We start from the raw sequence: 21164 nt of genomic DNA, 5'->3' as shown, positions 1-21164 counted from the left end.
GATACGAGGGTCATGTCGTCTTTCAGGGAGGTGCTGAAAAGACGGATGAAGCCGCAGACCATGGACAGGTTCTTCAGCAAGAAGCAAAGAGTGGAAGAGGAACCTTCTTCGAGTGGTCCCCCAGAGTCTTAGAAAATGTATGTACAGTACTGTACACTTTGGTGATTTTTACATGCTTTTCTGTCATGTTTAGAAACTTAAATTATTGTTCCTTCAGTTTTTGAAATGCTCTTTACAGTATGTGTGACTTTAAAGAGCACTTAATAAACTCTTTTTGTACCAAATTTGGCTTTGTTTGGACTTTTTTTGACCATAGGAACGCATTAATTGATTTTCAATGCATTCCTATGGGAATCCGTGCTTCCCAAAACAAAAAATTCGCAAGACGAAAAAACTCGCGGAACGAATTAATTTCGTCTTGCGAGGCACCACTGTATAGGCCCGTATATAAGTCGCACACAAATATAAGCCTGCATACAAGCCACTCCCTTAAAATTCCACAGGCACTCACACCCATTCCGTTTTACCGTATGTCTGTTTCAGCAGCAATATCGTAAAAAAGCCATTTTTTGTAAGGTCACAAATTTAAGCCACACTTAATCACAATCAGAATGGGGGGGGGGGAGAGAGAATAAGACTAATATTCAGGCCAATATGGTATGTGCAATGTCTCTTTTGTCAAGTTACGTTTTCTACAGATCACTTTCATTTGTTGCGAGACACTAGTGTTACATTAGGAAGAAAAGGGGGGAAGAGGTGGAGGGGGGAAGGTGAGTGGGGTGGGGTGGCAATGCTTCTGTTCTTCTACTTTAGTGTATGTGTGGGGTTTTGTGTCAGTGTCACTTGTGTGGGTTCTCTTTACTACAGTGGACGCTCGGGTTGCGAACATGATCCGTGCGGGAGGCACATTTGCAACCCGCAGCGCCGTGTCTGCGCATACACGGGTTGTGATTCCGCGCTTCTGCGCATGCGCAAAGCACGATTTAGCACTTCTGCGCGTGTGCCGAAACCTGGAAGTAAGCCGTTCCGGTACTTCCAGGTTTCGGCGGGTCCATAACCCGAAAAAAACGAAACCTGAAGCGTCTGTAACTCGAGTGTGGCGTTTGCCCTCCTAGGTGTGTGACATCATACTGGGTTCATAAGGAAAGGGTTAACTAATTATAAAATGATTAACCAATAGGAACCCAAGGGGAGGAGTTCGAGTTGTTAAGAAGTCAGTCTGGAGTTAGAGAAGAGACAGGAGAGGATAAGTCTGTGGGTTGAGCTAGTCTGATGTGAGAGAGTGAGAGAATCTGTTAAGAGGAGTCAGTCAAACAGTTGAGATAATCAGTCAGAAGATATTAGGAAGGTATAGGCCGGTAAAGAAACTAAAGTTAAGAAACTGACAAGAATATTACAGTGGTACCTCGGGTTACATACTGTCAGGGGCTCAGGAGCAGAGGCACAGGGAAGAGAGGGAATGGAGAGCGAAGGGGAAGAATCTGAGGGCAGCGTGGGAGAAGATGACAGTGGCCTGAGAGATTCCATGAGCCTCTCCAGCGAATCAGAAGATTCCCAGAGGGAGGCGCCGATGGCCAGGGCAAGGGGGGTCCCAGGGGGGACGCGCCAGAAGCAAGGGGCCAGCGGGGACTCCCAGAGCAGCGGCTGGAGATCAGGACCAGCTTCCCCACCAGAGCGCAGTGGGGGGGAAGAATCCCAGGTATCAGGGACAGCGTCTCCTCCAGGAGGGAGAGAAGATGAGTTAGGGTTGACCACGCCTCCATCGGAGAGCGAGGGAACAGTCAAGAGGAAGGTTGCCGGCTGGGCGCGCGCGCCAAGTTCAAATGTACAGGCGAGCGGCACAGAAGGTAGCCCGGATAGGGAACCAGGTCCTAAAGCCCGCCGGAGGGAGGGACAAGAATCAGGGGAGTCAGCGTCAGAAGAGTCCAGAAAGGGTGAAATCCCAGCGGGCAGGAGGGCCCAGAGGAGGAAGGAGCTAAGGAAGAGGTGGAGCAAGCCTAGAGTCTTAAACTGGTGTGGAAGGGGAGGAGATTCAGACGGAGCTTCGGCGGTCTAGAGCTTAAGACGTAGAGCTGCGCGCCAAGGTTTTGGAATGGAAACTGAACTTCAATAAAGACTTTTGTATATATGACAACGACCTGGCGTTGGTCCTCTGTGAGCTGGGACCTAGGGCAGTTCTGACACATACGCTTCAGGTTACATACACTTCAAGTTACAGACTCCGCTAACCCAGAAATAGTGCTTCAGGTTAAGAACTTTGCTTCAGGATGAGAACAGAAATCGTGCTCCGGTGGCGTGGCAGCAGCAGGAGGCCCCATTAGCTAAAGTGGTGCTTCAGGTTAAGAACAGTTTCAGGTTAAGAACAGACCTCCGGAACGAATTAAGTACTTAACCCGAGGTACCACTGTATCTGAGAAACCATAAACTTGTTAATACTTATAAAATAAACTTGTTTATTTGGTTCAATTTTAACAACTGTTTGGACTCAGTGTGTACCCAAGAGTAACGTGTTGGTGGTAGCGGGGAAGCGAGCACAGTGGTGGCAGAGGGATCAATAGCCCGTCAAACGTCCGGGGACCCTGTGTGATCGCCACACCGAGGCATGACTGTATTTGCTTATATTCCTTTGGTGGTGTGAGATGTTGGGGTTGGTCTAGGGCAGGGGTAGTCTGCCTTTTTATACCTACCACCCACTAATGCATCTATCTTGATGGTAAAATTTCCTTACCGCCCACCAGTGCTCGATGGAAGGAGGATTCAGCCTGTGCCGTAGAACCCCCTCCCGCCCACCTAGAATCCTGAAATGCCCACTAGTGGGCGGTAGGGACCAGGTTGACAAGCCCTGGTCTAGGGTGTGGTTGTTTGTTTGTGATTGGCTATGGCGAACTTTGTTTTCATGTGTGTGAGTGGGGTGTGGGGGGTGATTGGATCAGGTTAGCCAGATTGATTCAAATGCTGTTGGCGGGTTCTTGTTGTTGTCTTGTTGGGCTGTGTATGTGAGAAAGGGGAACCATACCGGGGTGAAGATGTCTTCTTCTATTTGTCCCCGTGTCAGTTTCAGTTTGTTGGTTATTTTATCTAATACAGCTGTTTCCCATACTATTTGATACCATTGGTCCATGCTTGCTTCTGACAGGTCTCTCCAGTGTCTGGCTATGATGTTTCTGGCTGCTGAGAGAAAGGGGGCTATGAGCTCTTTGTGATGTCAGTGGCATCCACTTCTATCCAGAAGAGACCAGAATGTTCATGACTTTGGGCCTAGAGACCTCAGGCAACTATTAGCATTCAGAAACCCAACTCCCAAGATGCATCTGTTGTACACAAAATCTGCCCTTCTTCCCTTATGGGGTATCCAAGAGCCTGTATAGAGTCCTTACGTTGGTTCCCTGTTGGTAGGAGAAAATAACAGAGGCCAACCAGAGAATATTGAGAAGCAAAGCGGCTAGTAAGCCTGATGTTTATTGAACTGTTGCAACAGGGTGCTCCCCTCACACGCAGGAAAGGAGGAGGACCCTGAACAAAGGTGTGCCTGCCCTTATATAGACATTTTAAATTCCCTGCCCTGGAGCTCAAGGCCACCCCGAGACCCATCATACATACATCACAGAAGGGGTGTAACCCAAGACCACCCCCCACAAACATCATACCTACATCACAGAAAAGGTGGTCTACAACAGAAATTTGAATGCTGTTGTTTTTCCTGTCTGCCAGGTTATCTGATAATGCCTTATCTGATTGCCTTTCCTGGTAGTCTGGCTATTCTTTTGAGATGGTGATTTCTTAATTCCTGAGACAATGGGAAGGTTGCCTCACCCCCCCCTCCTTGCAGAGAAAACATTTGGTCAGTTTGGGAGTCAAAATGGTTTCAGGGCGGTCTTCCTGTGCTGCTCCAGACATGTGGTTCACATATCTATGTACGTGCTAGATTGGTACATTTATGAACATTTATTATATATATAAGACCTTAAATTTTTAATTTCAATATCTTGGAAAGCAATATAAGCCTCTTCAGACACCCACGGAGAGCTTCTCTTACGACGAGGCTGGAAGGGGTCTCCTCAGAGTATGGTGCAAGAGTACGGCTCTTCCCAGGGCACTTGCAGCTGGAAGGAAAATGAACAAAAATGTAGTTTCCATCTTGCCCACATTTCATGTATTTTACACCCCACTTAATACTGGAACAGTCTCTCAGAGGTTTATTAAGCGATCCCTAATGCAGGCAACAGTCACAGCATCCATTTAGAGCACTGTGACACCACTTCAAATAACCATGGCTTCCCCCAAAAGAATTCTGGGAGCTGTAGTTCGTTCAAAATGCCAAGCCCTGTTAGAAAACCCCTATTCCACTCAGAGCTACAATATCAGAGCGGTTTATAGTCAACCCCTCTTCACAGGGAGCTCTGTTGAAATGTTTAAGTTTTTTTTTTGTTGTTGTTGTTGACTTTGTTGGTTTTAAATATGTATTCTGCACTTGACCTCCTTTGTAATGTTTTATTTTGAAATCTTTAAGATTATAGTATTTTAGTTTCCTGTTAATTATGTTGCTTTGACTGTATACTGTATTTGACTTCCTTCAGAAATGTTTGATTCTGGGTTGTTTTATTGATGTTTAATATGCTGTAAACCGCTTTGTGATTTTTCTTTAAAATATAAAGCGGTATAGAAATGAAATTATTTATTATTATTATTTATTATTATTATTATTATTATTAGTAGTAGTAGTAGTAGTAGTAGTAGTAGTAGTAGTAGTAGTAGCTCTGGAAGGGAAATATGTTTGGAGGCCCCTCTTCTCCCAGCAACTTCAACAAACTACACATCCCAGGCTTCTTGGGGGGGGGAAGCCCTGACGGTGTTGAAATATACTCAGAGTCGAGAGTGGATTTCATGCTCTTTATTCAGCTCATAGCGGTGAGGAGGAATGGAAGTTCCCCCAGGATGTCTGCTTTATGTACATTATTTACACAATGGGCCCCACGTGATTGGCTAATTCCAGGATTCTCCTGTAGGCCAATCAGGTTGTGGATTCACTTCCACCTGGAGTTGTATTGGGTGGTTCCTGCGGACTAATCAGACTGCTGCATTCTGGATCCAATTGTTCTAGGCCCAATCAGACTGCTGCATTCTGAATCCTATTGTTCTAGGACCAATCAGACTGCTGCATTTTGGATCCTATTCAACTCAGTACATAACAGGTGTCCTAACACTTTAAATGCATGGTGCTTGTTTACATCAGTGTGAATGTGGCCCTAGAAACTCCATTCAGGAGAGATGTTGGGGAAACAAAGCATTTCTGTGTACATATATTGAGGGGCAAGCTTCCTTTTCCCCATCTGTTGCTTTTATTAGGGTAGAGCCTGGAGGATGACTAAACCTGGGGCTGGGAATAAGGACATGGGTGGCACTGTGGGTTAAACCACAGAGCCTAGGACTTGCTGATCAGAAGGTCAGCGGTTTGAATCCCCACGACAGGGTGAACTCCCATTGCTCAGTCCCTTCTCCTGCCAACCTAGCAGTTTGAAAGCACGTCAAAGTGCAAGTAGATAAATACGTACCGCTCCATCGGGAAGGTAAATGGCGTTTCCATGCGCTGCTCTGGTTCGCCAGAAGCGGCTTAGTCATGCTGGCCACTTGGCCCGGAAGCTGTGCGTCGGCTCCCTCGGCCAATAAACCGAGATGAGCGCCGCAGCCCCAGAGTTGGCCACGACTGGACCTAATGGTCAGGGGTCCCTTTACCTTTACCTTACATAAATGCAGGATGATATAGATTGGAGTTTCTGTTGAGTGTGCTCACCTGGATTGCAAATCCTCACTTAGCAGAGGTCAGTCCATCAGGGCAAATGGGGCATTGCCCCACCAATCCCCTGCTTCCTTACTTGCAACCAGTCCAAGGGGTGGCCACACCCACCGGCTTCCTCCTCACTGAGTATGAGTGTTGCCCTTCTAGGACTCAGCAAAGACAATAGAGGCAAGGCTTAGAATTTATTGGCTCCACCTATCGTTGCTTCTGGCTCCGACTGTTCTTGGCTAGGGCGCCACCTACTGTTGGTCTCCCTGCCTTCTGCCCTACCGGTAATACACTCCAGCCACCTTTGTCCCTAGCAAATGTCACCCACATCACACATCTGTCATCTCAGTCCGTGAGAGCTGGTTGCTCTTTGAGGGCCACACTTAGGGGCCACATATCACCAGCACAGACTTGACAAGCTGGAATGTGAGCAGAGAGGGGCGACCAAAATGCTTAAGGGCCTGGAAGCCAACCTTATGAAAAGTGATTGTGGGAGTTGGGTATGTTTAGCTTGGCAGAGAGAAGACTGAAATATGAGAGCCATCTTCAAATATCTGCAAGGCCTGTTTTCAGCTGCTCCAGAGGGTATGAACCAAACCAATAGATTCAAATGACAAGGATATTCCAACTCAAGTTTAGGAAGAACTTTCTAAGGATCAGAGCTGTTGGACAGTGAAACGAAATCCTTCGAAAGCTGGTGGGCTCTCCTTCAATGGAGGTTTTTAAACAGCGATTGGATGACCAACTCTCTTTTTTTAAAAAAAATAAATAATTATTAACCGGCCAATCAAATCAAATTAAATCACATCACATAAATTCCGAATTACAAAGCCGAATTTTAAATTTTGTTGGGGGGACCCATATTTCAAGATCCGAAGGGGGATTCTGATCATCTTCTTGCTACTGCGTTAATGTCCAAATCAGTCCAAACAGAGTTCATAATTCTATCCAGTCTTATCTTGCTGTTTCCACATCACATCTTGTTCATATATTTTCTCTTTTTTTCTTTATGATCTCTTCTGATAGTCTCCTTAAGCCGATAAACACCAATAATAATCCTGTGTGAATTTTTCCGTTCTTCCAATCCTCAAATCAAGATGGTTTCCATATATCATCGCCTTCATAGATAACATCGCTCTTTCCATCATTGATCTCGTAAAACTGTCGCTCTTAAGTCCCTCTGAGGAGTTTCACCCACAATATATAAACAGCTCTATTTCTCTCTTTCTCCTCCCAGACTAAGACCTCCGACAGAACTTCCCAATATGGCGACGGCATTTTTAACCGCGTCATTCCAAAGCTCATATACATTCCACGCTCTTCTTAAAACATGCTTTGGTTTGAAAGTTTATCTCCACACAGCCTTAGATCCACAGCTTAAGTCCTTAAAACGACAATTCTGACTCGTGAGGGGAGGGGATTCTTGTTTAATCACATAAGGAAAGAAAGGAAAGTGTTTTCCCCTCCCCCATCAGTCATTTGCCATACCGTATCTTGGCGTATCTTCTCATGTTTTATTCTTGTCTTGTTTTATCAGAGATCTCTTCTGTTAGCAGTCTTTTACTCCCCCTCCTTCCTTGAAATATGTGCATTCCTTCATCCAGATTGTTTCTTTTGAAGTTCTTGCAGCTAGTGGCGCGGATCAGGGACGGCGTCCAGGAGCGCCGGAATGCCACAGGAGGGCTTTGTGCTTAGTGCCCCCATCTCCACAAATTCGGGGGTGGTATAGGGCACAGCAGGCAAGGGCAGTCCCCCCCCCATCCTGGGGTTATCCTGGTTATACACATGCACAGAAGCGGCAAATCGCGACCTGCGCATGCGCGGGTTGAGTTTTGCTCATGTTGAGAACGGAGCTCCAGAACAGATCCCGTTCACAACCAGAGGTACCACTGTACTCTGGTTGGCCTCTGTTATTTTGTCCTACCAATAGGGAACCCACTTAAGGACTCTATACGGCCTCTTGGATACCCCATAAGGGAAAAGGAGCAGTTTTTCTTATAATACTACAATACTATGATTCTATGCTGCCCTCACCGGCACATTCCAGGGTTGAACCATGGAGCCATCGGGTTTCCTGAAGAAGCATGCCTGCCTAGCACAATCCGCGGCCTTTTCTGCGAGTAGATCCCAGCGTTTCCCCTCTCCTACGTTCCCAGTTGGATCTGCTGGGTCAAGAATGACAGGCCTAAAATACAGAGACAGGAAAGATTCATTAGCCTCAGGAGCGAAAGAACCCTAGCCTAAAAACCAGGCCCACCTCCCACCAAGCAATTTTTGGGGGGTATAGACTCCCCCTCCAAACCCACTCATGGTGGTTGTGGGAAGCCAGAAGTATCAGGAGATGAGGAATCACCAGCTCTGAATAAAGATACCTCTCCTCACCTCTCACCACCACTGCTATGGTCTGTATTTGAATAGAAGCCCACATTGAAGATCTGCTGCATATATGTTGGTTGGTTTGTTTGTGATGCGCCTGTGTATTCATGGGTTTGAGAGTGTGGGAAGGCAAGGCTTGCTTTAACCATGTCTATTTTCTGGCTCTGCTTGTTCTGAGCTCTGGCGCCACCTACTGTTGGCCTCCCTGCCTTTTGCCCAACCAGTCCCAATAAGCCACACCCACTCTAGCCACACCCACTGCAGCATGTATACCTCACAAAGCAGAAAAAGATTACCTCACCAACAGAAAAAGATTAGCAACCTCAGCCTAGGGATTTGCAGAATTTCCCAATGTTGAATAAATAACAGTGACACTAGATCAGTGTTTTTCAACCTTTTTTGGGCAAAGGCACACTTGTTTCATGAAAAAAATCACGAGGCACACCACCATTAGAAAATGTTAAAAAATTTAACTCTGTGCCTATATTGACTATATATAAAGTAATTCTCTTGAATAGGAATCAAATAAACACAAAGAAAGTATTTTATAATTACTTTATTATGAAATAGTAAGTAAACAGAAATATGAAAAATTATAAAATACTTTATTTTTAAATCTTTCGAATTTTTCAATTTTTCCCACGGCACACCAGGCAACATCTCGGAACAGTGGTTGAAAAACACTGCACTAGATTAACGAGGGGACCCTAAATAAAACTCACAAGGCTCACACCTCTGTTGATCCCAGTTTTAGCCAAATCATCTTCACTGACTCACCCCAAGCCCCCTTTTCAAGCACAATCAGAAAGGGCTCATTCCCAGTTTTGTTAGACTTGTACAGTGGTACCTTGGTTCTCAAACACCTTGGTACTCAAACAACTTGGATCCCAAACACTGCAAACCCGGAAGTATGTGTTCAGGTTTGCAAACTTTTTCAGAAGCCAAACATGCTCCGTTTTGAGTGTTGCACTTCCAATTTGAGTGCCACACTTCCATTTTGAGTGTTACGCTGAGGGTTGTCTGTTTTTGCCATTTATTTTGCGTTTTTGCGGCTTTTTTATTTTTGTGACTGTGTGGAACCCAGTTCAGCTACTGATTGACTGTGTGGCTGCAGTACAGTGGTACTTCGGGTAACATACGCTTCAGGTTACATACGCTTCAGGTTACAGACTCTGCTAGCCCAGAAATAGTACCTCGGGTTAAGAACTTTGCTTCAGGTTGAGAACAGAAATCGTGCGGCGGCAACAGCGGGATGCCCCATTAGCAAAAGTGGTGCTTCAGGTTAAGAACAGTTTCAGGTTATGAACGGACCTCAGGAACGAATTAAGTACGTAACCAGAGGTAGCACTGTACATTGTTTATTGCTTTCATTTTATGGATCAATGGTCTTGTTAGATAGTAGAATTCATGTTAAATTGTTGTTTTAGGGGTCGTTTTTAAAAGTCCGGAACAGATTAATCCATTTTGCATTACTTTCTATGGGAAAGCGCACCTTGGTTTTGAAATGCTTTGGTTTGAGAACCAAGGTACCACTGTATTTTGATGGTATTGTAGATTGATTGGTTATGCTGGGTTCAATAGCTTCTCTCGTTGTTCCACAAGCTGCATCTTGTAAAACTCAGATCTTACACACTGAATCGGATCTTAACAGGCGCACATAGCGGCGTAGCGTGGGTTGTCAGCACCCGGGGCAAGGCAAGTAATTTGCGCCCCTAACCCCTAACCTGCCGCCGCTGCCAGCTTCTTCTTGCTGCTGCCTGGGCTGTTCGGGTGTGGTTCTCTCCCGCGCTCAGCGCTGCGCTGGGTGGCCGCTGCACTGTCCCTCCCCCAGATAGTCCCTCCTCGCTGTCTCTCCGCTCCGCACCGCACCGCACGCCTGGCACCCTCCCCCTCCACAGTGGGCGGCGACCCGGCAGCTCGGATCGGATTCGCACAGCCAGCACTGCAGTGAGAGAGAGTAAGTGAGCTAGGTAGGGGCAGAGAGCTGCGAGTGTGAGCGCCCCCCCCAAATGTTGCGCCCGGTGAGGCTGCCCCCCCCCCTGCAACCCCCACGCTACGCCACTGGATGCACAGAACATCCGAAGATAGATTTGGCTTACAGGGCATCTGATTCAGTGGGTAAGATCAGGTTTTCCTAAGGCACAACTGCGAAATGAAGAGAAATTGATCTCAGACCTGGGGAAATTAATCGATACACAATACATGTGACTGACCTCTAAGGCAGGTCGTCCAGGTGTTTTTCAACTTCCATCAGCCCCAGCCAGCACAGCCATTTTGGACTGTGACTCCCATCAGCCAGCTCTGGTTGTTCTGGAGGGCGCCAAGTTGGCAAAGCCTGCCCTGAGTGGACACCCACTTTGCTTCTATAGTGGGATCAGCCCTGTGTTTGAGATTGGGTTGCCATATGTCCTCTATTTCCAGGACACGTCCTCCTTTTCATGGGTAGAGTCCTTATAGTGATCCATAGTTAAAAGTAAAGGTAAAGGTAAAGGAACCCCTGACCATTAGGTCCAGTCGTGACCAACTCTGGGGTTGCAGCGCTCATCTCGCTTTATTGGCCGAGGGAGCCGATGTACAGCTTCCAGGTCATGTGGCCAGTATGACTAAGCTGCTTCTGGCGAACCAGAGCAGCGCACGGAAGCGCCGTTTACCTTCCAGCCGGAGCGGTACCTATTTATCTACTTGCACTTTGACGTGCTTTCAAACTGCTACGTTGGCAGGAGCTGGGACTGAGCAACGGGAGCTCACCCCATCACGGGGATTCGAACCGCCGACCTTCTGATCAGCAAGTCCTAGGCTCTGTAGTTAAAAGTAGAAGTTGGCAAATGTGTCGTCTTTTTTGCTCTTCGAAAGATGGCAACCCTAGAGAACTGCTGCATCTCCCAGAGAACCACCGTTCTCAGGATTTCAACTCTCACTTTAAACCTACAACAGATTTACCCGAAGAACTCTCTCTATGCAGGAAAACTCTATGGGGAAGGATGTAAAGTTGGGAAATAAAGATGGAGGAGTTGCTGTTCATTTGATCCATGGTGCAGGAATAGGAGGGGTTACTAGTCCATAAGAGGTTCCCTATTTTCACCTGCAAAATGGCAGCGCCTAAGAGGCACAGAGAATACTGACCTGGTTTTCCGGAGTTGAGTATGCAGGTATTGCTTGAGAGTCTCATTCTGAAAGTCATAGTATTTTGTCCAGAAGATGCAGAGGTTTTTGTACTGTTGGATGAGCCAAAGGACCGTCCGGAAACCTTCCGCCATGTTGAAATAAGTCTTCTCACCATCTTTTTCCCAGGCGTAGACAGCCAGCAACTCGAGTGCATACTTTGGGGGCTTCGATTGCAATTCTGGCAGCTACAGTTAGATGGGAGAACATATTAAGTATAGCCCACAGAAATACAATGGATAGCACCAATGGAAGAATATGAAAGGATCAGGCAATGGAGTGGGATATACAGGCTGGCAGTACCTGACAACTTAAGACCAGAATTCACAGCCATGCCCCCTTCTAAGATTATGCAACCATCTTATATTAATAATAATTAGGGATGCATCAAAGTTATCAGTGAAAAAAAAAATTGTAACAAAAAAAAAGAGTCAAGATATACAATTTTTTCTTTTGCATTTGGTTGTATGTTTGTTATGTGCATAACCTTAATAAAAATGTATTTGGAAAAAAAAACAAAGTTATCAGTGCAGATCTCCAGGTGTTGCCTTTTGGCTAGATTTACTATTTTCTGTAGGGATGCGGGTGGCGCTGTGGGTTAAACCACAGAGCCTAGGGCTTGCCGATCAGAAGGTCGGCGGTTCGAATCCCCGCGACGGGGTGAGCTCCTGTTGATCGGTCCCTGCTCCTGCCAACCTAGCAGTTCGAAAGCACGCCAAAGTGCAAGTAGATAAATAGGTACCGCTCCAGCGGGAAGGTAAACGGCGTTTCCGTGTGCTGCTCTAGTTCGCCAGAAGCGGCTTAGTCATGCTGGCCACATGACCCGGAAGCTGCATGACCTCAGCCAATAAAGCGAGATGAGCGCCGCAACCCCAGAGTTGGTCACAATTGGACCTAATGGTCAGGGGTCCCTTTATGTTTTACTATTTTCTGTACACATAGATGGGCAAATGATTTGAGGTGCTCCAATATCCCCTTTTGGAAAGACTTAAATTGTGTTTGATATGAAGTTCCATTGTACATAACAGAACTTGCACCCTATTCTCTTGAAACTGAAGAACCTGGCATTTTCAGTGTTCCAAAATGCTTTCCTTTGGAACAGGGTTTCCCAAATTTGAGTCTCCAGCTGTTTGGGGACTATAATTCTCATCCTCTCTGATTGCTGGTCCTGACACTTCCCTGAAGACCTTTTCTTTCCAGCAGGTTTCTAAACCGAATTCTGATTTTTAGAGTTTGTACTCATTATTACTCTTGGGCTGTGCCCATTCTCCCATTTACTGTACACTCACTGGGTTTCCAGTACTAGGCTTTTAATCTGAATTCACATGTGGTCCGAAATTCAAATGTTTGTTGTGTGTGTGTACCTGTTTGTACCAGTATTTCACCAGACGGATGAGACTTTTCAGTTTGGTAGGGCGCTCCCTGATGAAGTCTTTCTGCAACTCGGTGAAGCAGGGAGAGAACTGGCCCCCCTGGCCTCTGCTGCTGTCAATCAGTCTGATGTACACCTGGGGGTCAGGCTTGTCGCCCCTGTAGTGACCTGTTTTTCAAAACAAAAATGGAGTCACAGGTACAAGGAGAAAGAACAGCTATGGCTTCCCTTCCTGAGAACTGTAGTTTGTTAAGGGTGCTGTGGCCCCCATCCCTCCTTGCAGAACTACAATTCCCACCATTCCCTGTGGCGAGGGATTGACTGCTAAACCGCTCTGGGAATGGTAGTTCCATGAGGGGATTAGAGGGGCTTCTGGCAACTCTCAGTGCCCTTAATAAACTACAGTTCCCATGATTCCTTGGGGGAAGCCGTGACTGCTCACAGTGCTATCAATAGTGCTTTAAATCATAGGTGGTGCGAGTGGGGCCTAGGCAAGTGGACTTACCAAGAGCATCAAAGGCCGGCAGGACATCAAAATCAATGTATTCCTCTGTGAAATCACCAGAACGAAGCTGGAAGCTGAGCACCCGTGGGTTGTCCCACTTTGGTTTTTCAATGCGTACTTCTATATCGCTCCGTATTCGTTCCCGGCATTCCTTGAGCCTCTTCTCAATCTCCTGGATGATAAAGCCCCTGGCTCTCTCCTGGTCTTCGTAGCCATTGAAGATGTTAAGGAACAGCACAAGGTCAGCATCCGAGCCCCCTTTCAGAGCTGTGCCTTTGCCAGATGAGCCACCCTAGGGAGGGAAATCCGAGATGCCTCGTAGAATATCCTTGTTTCCCTGCACCCTGTTGAATGAGTACCAGGGGCTGATTCCAGGCAGATCAATTTCTAGCTTGTGTCAATTTGACACGTATCAATCAATCATAGAATTCTAGAGTTGGAAGGGAGTCAAAGGGTCATTTACTCCAACCCACTGTGATACATAGATATTGGAATCAGGCTTTTGCGTGGGGGCAACTGCACTTCGAAATCCTCCATCCCATTGCTAGGGCTGTATGCCTGAGCACTGGCGGAGGAAGAGGGGTGCGGGGGGAGCATACCACACCCAGCGGCACAATGCCAGTGGGGTGCCATCGCGGCTCCGCCCCCGCACTGGGCACCACGCTCCTGCAGGCGCCCCCCCCCAGGACGTGCGCCATGTCCCTGCAGGTGGCACACCACACCCCCAGGACGCACACCATGCCCCTGCAGGCGGCACACCCCCAGGACTCACGCTATGCCCCCCAGGACGTGCGCCAGCCACGCCCACGCTTGCTGTCTGTTCCCCTGCCAGAGCATGAAGCTCCGCCACTGCGCCTGAGTCATCCAAGGCCTGAATCAGCTGAGCCAGGTTCAGACAACCACAGATCGCTGCAGTTTGGATTGAATGACCTCGAGAGGTTTGGGGTTGCCAGGGGGTGGAGCATCAGGAAGGAAGGAGGAGCATGCATCAGGTTCCGCCTCTCCCCCCAAAAGGGCTGCAACCTACCTAACATCCCAGGAGAAGGTAGGAGCCTGATGCCACCTGACTCTAATGCCTCCCTGTAGAGCAGGAGACTCTTCATGGGAGAACTAATTCCAGACTCAATCCAGAATGGGGGAATCCTCTACCCCCCCAGGATTGTGGGGGGGGACTGCCTTGCCTGCTGTGCCCTATAAAGGTAAAGGTAAAGGTACCCCTGCCCATACGGGCTAGTCTTGACAGACTCTGGGGTTGGTGCGCCCATCACACTCAAGAGGCCGGGGGCCAGCGCTGTCCAAAGACACTTCTGGGTCACGTGGCCAGCGTGACAAAGCTGCATCTGGCGAGCCAGCGCAGCACACAGAAACGCCGTTTACCTTCCCGCCAGTAAGCGGTCCCTATTTATCTACTTGCACCCGGGGGTGCTTTCGAACTGCTAGGTGGGCAGGCGCTGGGACCAAGGGAGGAGCTGTGGGTAAAAGCCTCAGCGCCTAGGGCTTGCCGATCGAAAGGTCGGCGGTTTGAATCCCCGCGGCAGGGTGCACTCCCGTTGCTCGGTCCCAACGCCTGCCCACCTAGCTGTGCCCTATACCACCCCCAAATTTGTGGGGATCGGGGCACTAGGCACAATGCCCTCCTGTGGGATTCCGGCGCTCCTGGACGCCGTCCCTGATCCGCGCCACTAGCTGCAAGAACTTCAAAAGAAGCAATTTGGATGAAGGAATGCACATATTTCAAGGAGGGGGGGGAGTAAAAGACTGCTAACAGAAGAGATCTCTGATAAAACAAGAAGAGTCGAAGGAGCAAGTATAAATCACGAGAAGATACGCCAAGACTCGGTATGGCAAAGGGACTGAATGGGGGAGGGGGGGAAAAACCTTACTTTCTTTCCTTATGTGATTAAACAAGAATCCCCTCCCCTCATGAGTCAGAAATGTCATTTTAAGGACTTAAGCCGTGGATTTAAGGCTGTGTGGAGATAAACTTTCGAAACAAAGCATGTTTTAAGAAGAGCGTGGAATGTATAAGAGCTTTGGAATGACGCAGTTAAAAATGCCGTCGCCATATTGGGAAGTTCTGTCGGAGGACTTAAGTCTGAGAGGAGAAAGAGAGAAATAGAGCTGTTTTTATATTGTGGATGAAACTCCTCAGTGGGACTTAAGAACGACAGTTTTGCGAGATTAAAGATGGAAAGAGCGATGTTATCTATGAAGGTGGTGATATATGGAAACCATCTCGATTTGAGGATTGGAAGAACGGAAAAATTCACACAGGATTATTATTGGTGTTTATCGGCTTAAGGAGACTATCAGAAGAGATCATAAAGAAAAAAGAGAAAATATATGAACAAGATGTGATGTGGAAACAGCAAGATAAGACTGGATAGAATTATCAGTTTGGACTGATTTGGACATTAACGCAGTAGCAAGAAGATGATCAGAATCCCCCTTCAGATCTTGAAATATGGGTCCCCCCAACAAAATTTAAAATTCGGCTTTGTAATTCAGAATTTATGTGATGTGATTTGATTGGCCAGTTAATAAAAATTATTTTTTTTTAAAAAAACAGAATGGGGGAATCCTGGGTCTGTGCAGGGTGTAGGTTTGCTTGAATGGGGCAGGGGGGACATGGGGCAGATTCACTGGGGCTGGGGGGAGGCTATGCACCATCCTACCCATTAGACACCTTCCATTCTGGGACTGCAAGACAGTAGTGGGCGGGTCCAGGGGCAAAAGTTGGTGGGGCAACAAATGCAGGTGGTAGCTTTGCAGGTAAGGCAAGTTCCTACGCACACCCCTCTCTGTCCTGCATTGAGGCAAGTGAAAGGGATGGTCAGAGTTCAAGGATGCATCCTAGCCAGGGGAATGATTGTTAGAATTCCTGCTCCATGATTGCAGTCATGGGATTGTTGTCTATCGCATGACGGTATATGTTTTGACTCCACAGAGTGGGAAGTGACGGAGACAGGATGTTTGTGTTACTGTGTTCTGTGAAGTGGGACAATTGTCCTTTGTTCTTTTTCTCTTTGCTGTCTGATGCTAGAGAGAGAGGGAGCCATGTTGCAGTGCTCCGTGTGTGTTTATATGTAAATAAAGTAGATTCGCCAAAATGCTGAGTTGCTGAGGTCTGTTACGCAAACTGCGAAGACTCTGTGGATCCCTAAGTGTGCCAGTGTCTGTTGGCATCGGTTGCTGTGATGTTTGGGCTGAAGAAAGCTTTTGAAGCTCCTGAATGATCGACCAGGAGGGAGAGAACATGCCAGTCAGGCCTGTGTCTCTGCTAGGGGGGAGTTCCAAGAGCCACATAGAGTGGCCCTCATATCTCCCTTAAATTTCCATCCACTATCGGAGCTGGACTCAGTGGAGACTCACTCACTGTCAAAAGTAAATATCATTTAAGTGTTTATCTACAGATTAGGCTTGTTCTGCCAATGTGTCACCAACTGGGAGTGGGTCCCACCCATTCTGGCTCCGCAAGTGGACTTTCCTCTTCTGCATTTTGGGATTCGTGACTCACATTGTTATACAGTGGTACCTCAGGTTAAGTACTTAATTCGTTCCGGAGGTCCGTTCTTAACCTGAAACTGTTCTTAACCTGAAGCGCCACTTTAGCTAATGGGGCCTCCTGCTGCTGCCGTGCCGCCGGAGCCCGATTTCTGTTCTTATCCTGAAGCAAAGTTCTTAACCTGAAGCACTATTTCTGAGTTAGCGGAGTGTGTAACCTGAAGCGTAAGTAACCTGAAGCGTATGTAACCCCAGGTACCACTGTAACATCTTGGGTCCTCCCTCTTGATTCATGAAAGGGCTACAACATTTAACCAATTAATTGGCTAGATTGTGTTAAATTAAATAAATCTGGTTTGATTTGTATTAATTTGGAAAACTAATAAAGGACACTTCTGTGGGGAAAGGAATTCCCCAGCTCAGGGAATGTCCTCTCCTGGGCTCCCTTCTGAGGACGGTGGAGCTATCTAGAGGACCCTCTGCCCGCCTTAATAAGAGAGTCACTTAGCAGCTCTGTGTACAACTGAAAGAATTCTGGGAACTCTAGCTTACCCATCACAGAGCTGGAACCTACAATCTACAACCTTAACAATCTACACTCTCGTTCTCTTCCCCACTCCCATCGCTCTCTCTTTGAACCTGCCCACACCATTCTTTCTTAGCACCCAGACTCTGGCACTGACCTTGACAACCTTCAGCACCTTGGGTCGAGGAGGGGTAAAATCCCTGAAGCAATTGGATTTCAGGAATTCACAGATGATGTCGATGGCACTGCACACCTGCTGATTAAATTGCTTATTGGGCTGGAGATTCTGCAAGATGAAAGTGTCCAGGTCTTTTGGTCCACAACTGTAGAGGAGGTCCATGGTAGAGGGGTTGAGGCAGGAGAGACGATCCAGCAGCTTCTGGGTCTGCTTTCACCTCCGCTGGGAATAAAGAAGGAAATGCCTGCTTTTTGACCCTGTCTTTTGTCTTGTCAGTATTTGCTCTGCTCTGCCCTGTTCAGTTTCGTTTCCTTAAGTTTCACTTTGCTCAAAACAGCGGCTTTAAACAGGCTCAGAACAGAAAGCAGGAGAGTCATTTCCCTAAGGCTCTTATAATAACAATAATTTATTACTTATACCCCACACATCTGGCCCGGCCTCCCCAGTCACTCTGGGTGGCTCCTGCAGGGATAGGGCAGAAATGTTGATTTCTTAAAGGCAATCTCTCTCTCTCTCTCTCTCTCTCTCTCTCTCTCTGAGTTAAAGGCAAATTTCTTCCATTCAAAACCAGATGCAAACTGAAATGCAAGCCTCCATTGAAATGTGGAAATTCAAACTTTTCTGGTCAAGTAAGGGTGGTGGTGCATGGCCGTTCTTAGTTGGTGGAGCGATTTGTCTGGTTAATTCTGATAACGAACGAGACTCTGGCATGCTAACTAGTTATGCGACCCCCAAGCGGTCGGCGTCCAACTTCTTAGAGGGACAAGTGGAGTTCAGCCACCAGAGATTGAGCAATAACAGGTCTGTGATGCCCTTAGATGTCCGGGGCTGCACATGCGCTACACTGACTGGCTCAGCGTGTGTCTACCCTATGCCGACAGGTGTGGGTAACCCGTTGAACCCCATTCGTGATGGGGATCGGGGATTGCAATTCTTCCCCATGAACGAGGAATTCCCAGTAAGTGCGGGTCATAAGTTCACGTTGATTAAGTCTTTTGAGAGCCAGTGTGGTGTAGTGGTTAAGAGCGGTGGACTCGTAATCTGGGGAACCGGGTTCGCTTCCCCGCTCCTCCACATGCAGCTGCTGGGTGACCTTGGGCTAGTCACACTTCCTTGAAGTCTCTCAGCCCCACTCACCTCACAGAGTGTTTGTTGTGGGGGAGGAAGGGAAAGGAGAATGTTAGCCCCTTTGAGACTCCTTAGGGTAGTGATAAAGCGGGATATCAAATCCAAACTCTTCTTCTTCTAAGGTGCTCCACTATGCATGTACTAAGGCAGAGGATTCCAAATGTTTTAGGTCCACCTCCCCCTTGCTACCACAAATTCATCCCCAGTGCCTTACCCACAGGGCTGGATCTAAGGTCATACCTCGGGTTAAATGTGCTTCAGGTTGAGCGTTTTCAAGTTACGCTCCATGGTGACCTGGAAGTAACGGAGCGCGTTACTTCTGGGTCTCACCGCTCGCGCATGCGCAGACGCTCAAAATGATGTCACGCCCATGCGCAGAAGCGGCAAAAAGCGACCCACGCACGCGCAGTCGCGTCTTACATTTTACTCAGAATGCAAACGGGGCTCCAGAACGAATCCCATTTGTATCCAGAGGTACCACTGTACTATGAAACTCAAACATATAAGCAGCGGTACCTTTGTTCTCAAACGCCTTGGTTCCCAAACACCGAAAACCTGGAATTAAGTGTTCTGGTTTTTGAATGTTTTTCAGAAGCCAAACACCTGATGCAGCTGTCAGCTATTGTTTCCAGTGCGCCTGCACCAATCAGAAGCTGCGCCTTGGTTTCCGAACATTTCAGAAGTCAAACGGACTTCCAGAATGGATTAAGTTTGAGAACCAAGGTACCACTGTATTTGGCGCTTTCGTTTTTGCTATTTATTTGGCATTTTTGTTTCTGGGGCTTTTTCAGTTAATTTGTTTTTGTGACTGTGTGGAATCCAGTTCAGCTACTGATTGATTGATTGATTGATTGATTGTGTTCGAAAACCAAGGCACAGCTTCTGATTGGTTCAAAAACCGGTACACTTACTTCTGGGTTTTCAGCGTTTGAGAACCAAGGCATTTGAGTACCAAGGTGTTTGAGAACCAAGGTACCATTGTATAAGGCACAGGAGCAGGAGCTGGTAGAAAAGTTGGCAACGCATTCATTCTTTCAGCCTTAGTCAGAGACAGTTCCTTCCCTCCTCTTTCCATGAATGTAGTAGAGCAAGATTCTCCATGGTGGCCTTCCATTCTATTGTTCTTCTTTATTGTTCTCTCCCTCCTTTCAACTAAGAAAACACATCTGTGCCTTTTCTCAAAACAGGCCCTGCCTGTCCTGGGAGAGTCAGTCAGAGCCAGATAACTAAAGCCCAGCTGGCGAGGATGCAATTAACATCTGAAGTTGAGGAGGGGAGAGAAAGAACGACTTTTCTGTTCTCACCCACAGTTTGTTGGGCAGGTGCAATTCAAGACAAACCATGATTATACCATTTGGGGACTGTGTCTGTAACAAGGGGGAAAGAGGGGTATTTCAGGGCAAACACTCAAAGGAGGAGACTATTTAATTAACTTGTTTGCTCCAGGCTTTGGGGAAAAGGCTGCTGGTGGTGGGAGCATATTTTAACTGATCTCCGGTTGAGTTTCCCATCTGATAATAATGTTGGGACCTTTTCCCTTTGCTCTGCCTGGTGCACACAAAATTAAGCCAGGAAGGACAGATAAGAAATCCAGTAAGTAATTTTTAAAAATACAAAAAGAATCAACATTACCATGTCATGTGAGCAACTGAGCAAATTTGGGTAAGCACATTTGGTATGGGAATCTGGGTCCACTGGGGCTGACTCCAGAGGTGTCTGGCACAGCATGTATTTGGTTACAGATGCTCATTTCATTATTTTCACTTTCACGATACAGTACTGTACATAACCTTTCCTGCAACGTAAGGGTACTTCATCTGCAGTAAATGTGTTCAGCCAGGAGAGGGCAGCAGAGGAGAATTCCTTTTTATTCTTTTAAGAAGTCACGATTTTGCTATGACTTATTGTATCCAGGTGACCTGTTTATTGAGCGTTCATACTGATTTGTTTGACAGTCAGCTCAACCTTTGAATAAGCATGCTGTAAATCTGAAGGCTAGTTGGGTTGGACTGAACTATAACATTTTCAAATTACCAGAAGGTTCGTTTTGGGTTCATGTTTGTTTTTTAGGGAAAGCTACTAGCCAATTCCTCATTACTTTGCATATGTTTAATTAGACTCCCCATCATTAAAACAGCACTTATCTTGTAAGTATGACCAGTGACATGTCTGGGTATTCGCTGTATCTTTAAAAATAAACCTCACAAGATTTGCTCACCCCAAACTGCTCCCTTCCTTGGGAACTGTACGTGTTTGTATGTTAAGAGGCAATTTGGAAGATAACACATTAGAAACATCAAGCAATTATAACGTAAATGAATCATTGAATGAGATTCCTACATTGCAGGGGGTTGGGCTGAATGACCCACAGGAACCCCTCTCACATCTCCAATTTACAGTGGTACCTTGGTTCTCAAACGCCTTGGTACTCAGACATCTTGGAACCCAAACACTGCAAATCTGGAAGTAAGTGTTCCGGTTTGCAAACTTTTTTCGGAAGCCGAACGTGCTCCGTTTTGAGGGTTACGCTCCTGTTTTGAGTGCCACACTTCCATTTTAAGTGTTACACTGAGGTCTGTCTGTTTTTGCTATTTATTTTGCATTTTTGTGACTCTTTTTTAAAAAAAA

At 46.9% G+C, this 21164-nt stretch overlaps 1 protein-coding gene across 1 annotated transcript; it reads right to left on the bottom strand.

Annotated features, from left to right (window-relative positions):
• Positions 1-3957: 3957 nt before the first annotated feature.
• Positions 3958-17746, bottom strand: LOC309330409 (2'-5'-oligoadenylate synthase 1-like). Its single transcript, XM_081842067.1, has 6 exons — positions 17388-17746; positions 13201-13492; positions 12688-12863; positions 11285-11511; positions 7820-7970; positions 3958-4103 (listed from the first exon to the last, which is right to left on the bottom strand). Exons 1-6 carry the CDS (start codon positions 17568-17570, stop codon positions 4059-4061), a joined length of 1074 nt encoding a protein of 357 aa, XP_081698193.1. The 5' UTR covers positions 17571-17746; the 3' UTR covers positions 3958-4058.
• Between the last annotated feature and the right edge of the window lie 3418 nt (positions 17747-21164).

The sequence above is a fragment of the Podarcis erhardii genome, assembly GCF_964252035.2.
Source record: "Podarcis erhardii genome assembly, chromosome: 15".
Taxonomy (NCBI): Eukaryota; Metazoa; Chordata; class Lepidosauria; order Squamata; family Lacertidae; genus Podarcis; species Podarcis erhardii.
This window is presented reverse-complemented; position numbering and strand designations above follow the sequence as displayed.

Bases quoted from the DNA above. Each gene is read 5' to 3' on its own strand.
- LOC309330409 (XM_081842067.1), bottom strand. From the start codon at position 17,570: ATGGACCTCCTCTACAGTTGTGGACCAAAAGACCTGGACACTTTCATC. The intron at 12,864-13,200 runs GTAAGTCCACTT...TTTGAAAAACAG, and splicing joins GCCGGCCTTTGATGCTCTTG to GTCACTACAGGGGCGACAAG. The intron at 4,104-7,819 runs GTGAGGGCAGCA...TTTTCCTTCCAG, and splicing joins TTCAACCCTGGAATGTGCCG to CTGCAAGTGCCCTGGGAAGA.